This window comes from Nycticebus coucang, chromosome 2 (genome assembly GCF_027406575.1).
Source record: "Nycticebus coucang isolate mNycCou1 chromosome 2, mNycCou1.pri, whole genome shotgun sequence".
NCBI lineage: Eukaryota > Metazoa > Chordata > Mammalia > Primates > Lorisidae > Nycticebus > Nycticebus coucang.
In genome coordinates, this window is record NC_069781.1 from 70,326,197 (window position 1) to 70,332,936 (window position 6,740).

Below are 6,740 nucleotides of genomic sequence, written 5' to 3' on the forward strand. Positions count from 1 at the left end.
TCCCTATAGTCATCTGTAAATTGTCATTTTTCTATCTTTCTACCAGTGCTCTGATTTATTCCAATATGACAGTGTTCTTCCTTGTCTAAAAAAAGGCCACGTTTCATACAGCTTTATTTTAGTATGTGCCTTTTTAGAATAGACATCTAGCAATCACACTGAAGTAGGCCCAAACTTCACAGGTATTTTTTTGATGTGGGCAGCCAATCTTGTAATGCCTTTTCAGAAATGAAAAGCTTAAAAACCCAGCACCTGGCATAAATTGTTTTGTACGTCTGATGTTTCTTACAGGCTACCTTTGGCTGTCTCTCTCACTTATATATGAATATCAGAAACGATGGTGAATTCTGATCGCAGGCAGCAAGGGTCTACTGTTGGATCATAACTTTTTAAAAAATTCAAATCCTGTTGACAGTAGCCCAGAAGATAAATAAATCCAGATTTTTTCTCAGAACAATTTGGATCTGTATCAGGTTCTCCTAAATACAGAAACTGAGAATTAGTTATCACAAATAAAGCAAATAATTACATAAGGTGACTTCTAAGGCATGCAAGGAATGTGTGTATTCAGTTGGTAGTGACTGATACCACTTGGAAAATACTTGTCTAGAAGATAATGTTCACTCAACCCATCACTCCTCGGAATTAAGAGACTATTCAAGTCAAACTAATTGGTGAATTAATTAGCCACGCATGTGGCTCATTGTTCTTTGTCCACTATAACCAATTGGTCATTGGACTGAATTAACTAATGAAAGTAGTGATTTTGCCCCCATATAGATGTAACTGTTTTCCAATTTCCAACTATAATCATGGACTGTTCTTGTCTTTCTCTGCTTACCTTGTCTCCTGCAGGATCAGTATCAGTTTTGTTACAGAGCCGCGCTGGAGTACCTGGGCAGCTTTGATCACTATGCAACGTAGAAACCCCTGACCCATTCTGGATTTTTACTGCAGGCCCTTCACTATCCATGGAGTCTCTTCTGAGCCATACAGGGCACTTGAGAAGTCCTTCTTAACTTCTAGCTAACAACTACTTAGTGGGACTATTACACACAAAACAAATTAAAAAGAAATTATTCCAAGTGGACCAAGAATTCACCGTTTAATAATCTAACCTGAAAAATAATAAAAGAGAATCCTGACTGATGAGGCATCTGAAGGATTTTATTTACAGATACCTCAAGGATTCAAAATCAAGGGAAGAAGAAATCACAGCAAAGAACCACCGTCTTGTTCAGGATTGCTTGATAGGTACAAGGAGAAATTGCCTGAGTGCTGCAGTCCAGGGCAAGATGTGTGCTGATGTGGCTTCTCACAGGGAGATGGACTCGGTTTCAACATCACCCCTTCCCACCATATTGCTCATAATAACATTTTAGGGGGAAAGGGGGGGTGTTTCAAAAGAAGGTCCTTGATTTAGTTTTTTAGTATTGTAAAGATACTGCTGACCTGTGCTTCATTTCTAACTGTGTAAACTTTTTTTTAACAAAATGTATCATTCGATAAAGTGATTTTAAAAAAAAGTTACATAACTCTTCATTTTTTATTTCCAAATTGTAGGGTTTTTTTAAGCTGTAGAACTGTTATCTGTAATATCTTGCTGTAGAAAATATCAAATAATTTGAAAATGTTTGCACATTTTTGTGCAATACTCTTAATCTACAGTATCGGTCTCGTCAGATATTACTTTTACACTTGTGTTCAGTTTTGATTGGTGAGAAAGTACCCATTCTCTTCAAAGAAAGAGAATTTTTATTTTTTATTTTGTTTTGTTTTTGGAATCAACAGGGAAGCGCAAAGTATAAAGTTGCTGCTAACATATATACATATATATCCACATTTCGTAAGGGTGTCTATGTATATATAGACAGTGTGTCCACACAAAAAGATAGATACAGCTATTGTGCAGTTCTTCCATGATTTAGGTTTTCTTTTTTTTTTTGAACGTGGAAAAAGCTATTGTAAACATCTTTTTTCAATTTCTTCTTAATTTTATGACATATTGGTATTTCTAAATATCACAAAATGTTAATTTTTTTAAAGGGAAATGAGGAATGCACATCAGTGATTGTCAAACCTCACCCCCTAATATCCTACCCAATCTCCCTCAACCCACCCACCCAGTCATACTCACAAATGCCATTTTGTTAGCCAGGCTTCCAACAAAGTTCAATACTTCTAATACTCTAGTGCAATAAAAAAATATATTAAATATCTAAGAGGTGTGCATGTGGGAAAGGTCAGTGCATATCCCTTTAGGAGGGGAGAATGTTGTAATATATCAGCTATCAAGTTGTTTAAACAAAGTGTATTCAATCGTATATTGTCTATAATATGTGCTATGAAATTTGCATTTATGATATGTAACAGGGGCAAAGCCAAACTCATGTTACTATGTTCAGTCAGAAACATTTTGTGGCATACAGCATTCCTGGGAAGTGCTGTACTTTGTTTTGTTTTTGGTTTTAGTTTTGCATTTAGAGTGCCTTATAATTGATGCCTATTTTAATAGCATTTCTTTTTAGCTTTTGTTTCGTATTTCCATCAGTTCTTCGTATCTGTTACTCTTCCTATTAAAGCATTATCTGTTTACCACATGTACAAAAACTCTTTGAATAATATGCATTCCTAGTTTTCAGCCAAGTGGGGGATGTTAGTGATTGTACCAGCCCAAAGCACTTGGATAATCAGGGCCCTTCTTCCTCTTGTAATCGTCCCCATCAGGAAAAGCTACTTGTTTTATTTATAATCCCTTCCCAATCTGCTCTGGAACATACAGTAACTGCACCAAACTTATTTTAGTAACAAACTTCATTGGCAACTTTGGAATATATTTGATATTCCGTTAGGATTTCTCTAAAAGGGAAAATAAACAATATATAACTCCCTTAATTCTTCCAACATAACTTCTATAGGAAGCCATGGATGATGGCATGAGTTTGCCACATTTTACTTAATTTTAAAGAACCCTCAAAATATCCAAGGAACTATTAAAGAGTTTTGGTATAGACATAATACTTTGGTTTAATTTTAGCTTCATGGGTGTTCTTCATGGAAAGATTTATGTTTTCCACATTTTCCCATTGCTAGCAGAATGAAATCCAAGAGACCAAACACTTGCAAGCATTGTATTTGAGCACTTTTGTAAAAAACAAAGAAAAAGAAAAAGTAAAAAAAAAAAGAAATATATAATACTAAAAAAAAAAAAAAAAAAAAGTATCTAGAAGGCTACCTCAGAATGAGACTCTCTAACCTACATCAGAACCAGAGAAGAATGTGCACTATATGGGTCTGTTATTGTTTTTTTTTTTTTTTCTTTAGTTTGTATCTTTTGGAGATTTATCCAAGTGCCAGATTACTCAGTGCTATAATTTTCTTTTAGTGAAGCAAAGGGGGTCAGACAGACATTGCATCATCCAGACATGCCATGTTGGACATGTAGAATCCGATGGAGTATTGCACACCAGAATGATTGGCCAATGAGCAGCTTCTCTCCCTGAAACAAACACTGCCCATTTGGCAAAGGGAAAGATGACAATATTCTTAAGAAGAAAGTGAATGGGATGCATACCATAGACGAACAAGGCGGAGACTATTCCAGGAATCTTACTGTTCAGGAGCTGTTCCTAGAACTAACTCCCTTCCTGTCATTGATGTGCATTCCACTCTGTGCTTTTCTGTACAACCATTCAAGTTTTGATTTCCCAGGTAAACATCTTAATCTGTCATTACCATATACCTTCATGTTTCTAATTATTTTCATCATCATAACCAGTACGGTGCTATTATTTACCTATGTACGTGTAGTTATGTATAATTTTGTAATTAGTTACAATGGTAAAAAAATCAAAATATATAAAAAGTGATTTGTACAGAACTTTATTTTAGCTCTTTTTTAAAAATGATTTGCATGGTTAGACACCGGCGAGGACAGCCAGGGGAGGGAAGGGCCTCTAGGGAACTTTGCACTTTCTATACCTTTGTACTATGCACTGCCCTATTGATTCTACACCCAATAATGTTATTACTTGAACCCATCTGTAAGAGATTGCTTCAGAAATTCATTTGCGTGTATGTAAATAACACAACATAGAAACAGGAAGAGAAAAAAGTCTGCAGTAATGCACGTATTTTTTTTCTTTCCTGTTTATTTTTGGTTTTGCTTGTTTTAGTCCCCTCTTTTATGTTTAACTCCCTTTCTGTTTTTTCTTTTTGGGTTTTAGTTTTCTTTGGGTTTATGAGTGCCCTGATACTCCAGCAGAGATCAGAAGGCTACAGATCCATCCTATCCATCCGTTACGTGGCTTTGCCATCCAAGCTTGGAGTGTCTTTACAAAGATAATAACAGTTGTGTTCTTTGCTCTCGTTTTGGATGCATAGACTGAAAAAATTTAAAAAAATAACTTGTAAAATGGCTTGTTAAAAAAATACAATTACCTCTAATTAGTAGTACGCGTAAATGTTTTACAGAATGAAAGGCGTGCTTTTTATTTTCTTACTTCGTTACATTGGTGGCGAAAGAAGTCTGTATGAAAATCAGTTCTTTGCTGACACAAGTTCCATTTGTTACAAATGAATTCTAATAAAAATGTCAGTGTTATGCAGCCCTGGCCTTTGCTTTTGTCCACTCCAGCACTTGGGTTTTGAATTGACTGTATGTCCCAGCTTCCTCTTCTGATTATCTAGTTAGTTCCTTTGCACTAAGAGTAACTCTATGTAGTTCCTTTGTACTAATAGCAGCTCTATTTACTGAGAGTCTATTACTTACAAGTGTCTGCCTTGAAGCAAGCACTTTTCACCACTGATCAGACTGAGAGAGAAATAGTTTGCCCAAATTTACATAGCATAAAGAGGCATTCCTATTAAAGATCATAGACAATCTTTAATTTTATGGGTTACAACAACTAGGGTATGTGAATTTTACTGCCTTATTTATTTATGTTAAGTATTATCATCTTCTTGAAACAGCTGACAACTCTCATGCATATAAAACTAGATCTATGGTGTTCATTTCTTAAAACCTTTGGGAACATGGCTAAGAAAATCTTTGGCTTGGATTATTTAATTATTCAATATTATTGAGTACCAACAATGGGACAGAGCCATTGTAGGTGTTGAGGATGCAGCTCTGAACAAATGAGATACTGCTGGTGTTTGCCTTGAGGCTACAGTCTAAGGCGATAGGTAGGCACTGAAGTAACAATAAAATTACACTTGGATAGTGCTATGAAGGAAAGTATAGGATCCGTGGAGTTAGGAATTTGATTTGTGAGTGACAGAACATCTGATTCAAACTGGCCTACAGAAAAGAAGTGTTATATATTGGCTAATATGTCAGATTAGGAATGGACTCATACTAAAAGAATAGGAATATACAATCTTGAGACACAACTGGATTGAGGGCTCAGGTGATGCCTGCAGAACTTAACGTCTCCTCTTTCCACCTGGTCTCTACTTTCACATTTTCAGTTTTAAGCTGCTCTTTTTTTTTTTTTTTTTTTGTCCCTGGAAGCTTCAGAATCATAACAAAGCAGACCAGTATCAGAGTTTACTTCCCCAACATCAACCAAAAGTCCAAGACTGGAGTTGCTTCTTGTTTGGCCCAAATTGACCTAACTTGGGATAAGTGATAATGTCAGGAACACAAGTATAGACAGGAAGAGAGAATGTGTACATTGAGTTTTCAAATCAACAAGGATTTGCGTTTAAGGTGGCTATCATCTTGACAAATAGTAGTGACTATTATGGGGGATGCAAATCAATCTAATTAATTAAAGGTAAGGCAAAGCACAGATAGGTTTGGTAACATTACAACCACTTGAATATAATGACATAATACTATAAACCCAATATCTAAAGCATTATTTTAGAAATTTTAATACCGAACAGACAATTAGACTTTTCTTTCTTCCTCTTAATGATCCTTCCACATAAATGATCCTTACTTTTACAGATCTAATCTCTATTCATTGTATAAAAACAGGACAAAAATTCACGTTGCATCAATTTGATATTTTGTTCATTGTAATTCATTATTTTAAGCAGTTATCTGATAGAATACCAAGGATGACAAAATATTATGTAATTTATACATGTACATACATGCAGAAAATATTAGTCAATAATTAATTAGGGGTCTTTCACTTAATCATATTATTGTAATTAGTTACAAGCACTGTTAAGACCCTTTTTGGAGCAGCTGGCAAGAACATAATCATAGGGTTATACTGAAAATAATTGATAAAAATGGAAATGAAAAAAAACAACCGTTCAGCTGTGTCGATGTACAGAATCAAATCCACTGTTATGCCTCAGGAGAATGACATGCAATTACATAGAATGCTTATGTGGTCACATCAACTCATTCATAACCTGATGAACTATTCAATGATGCTAAAATATGTTGCATAAGTTTCTAGGGTAAAATTTTGGTACAACTAAAATTATTTTAGTGTTTATATCCTACTGGGTACTGGAAAAGAAAGAGGTAAATTGAACAAAGGAATTTTTAATCTGGGTTAAACCACTAAAGTCTTGAGTTTCAAATGCATATAGGTTAAAAAAAAATTAGTATGTTTTATGGCTTTAGCTTCAGCTGCTAACCTATCCAGCAAGTTGAAAACTGGACTATCAGCCAGTAACAGACAAGCAAGTGTGTGCGAATGTGTTAGATTTATGTCGCTTGGGAAAATGCAAGTGCAAACTCTGATGACTGTGGCATTATCATGTAGAAGGAG

General features: G+C 35.1%; 1 protein-coding gene across 29 annotated transcripts in view; it reads left to right on the forward strand.

The window, feature by feature from the left end:
* PTPRD (protein tyrosine phosphatase receptor type D) overlaps window positions 1-4,607 on the forward strand; it is a 2,247,062-nt gene extending 2,242,455 nt beyond the window's left edge. For all 29 annotated transcript variants that reach the window (XM_053572732.1, XM_053572883.1, XM_053572736.1 and 26 more), the window contains one exon: window positions 856-4,607. In XM_053572732.1, coding sequence (XP_053428707.1) covers window positions 856-924 — 69 coding nt within the window. In that variant the 3' untranslated portion in view covers window positions 925-4,607. The remainder of the gene's footprint in view (window positions 1-855) is intronic.
* The last annotated feature ends 2,133 nt before the right edge of the window (window positions 4,608-6,740 follow it).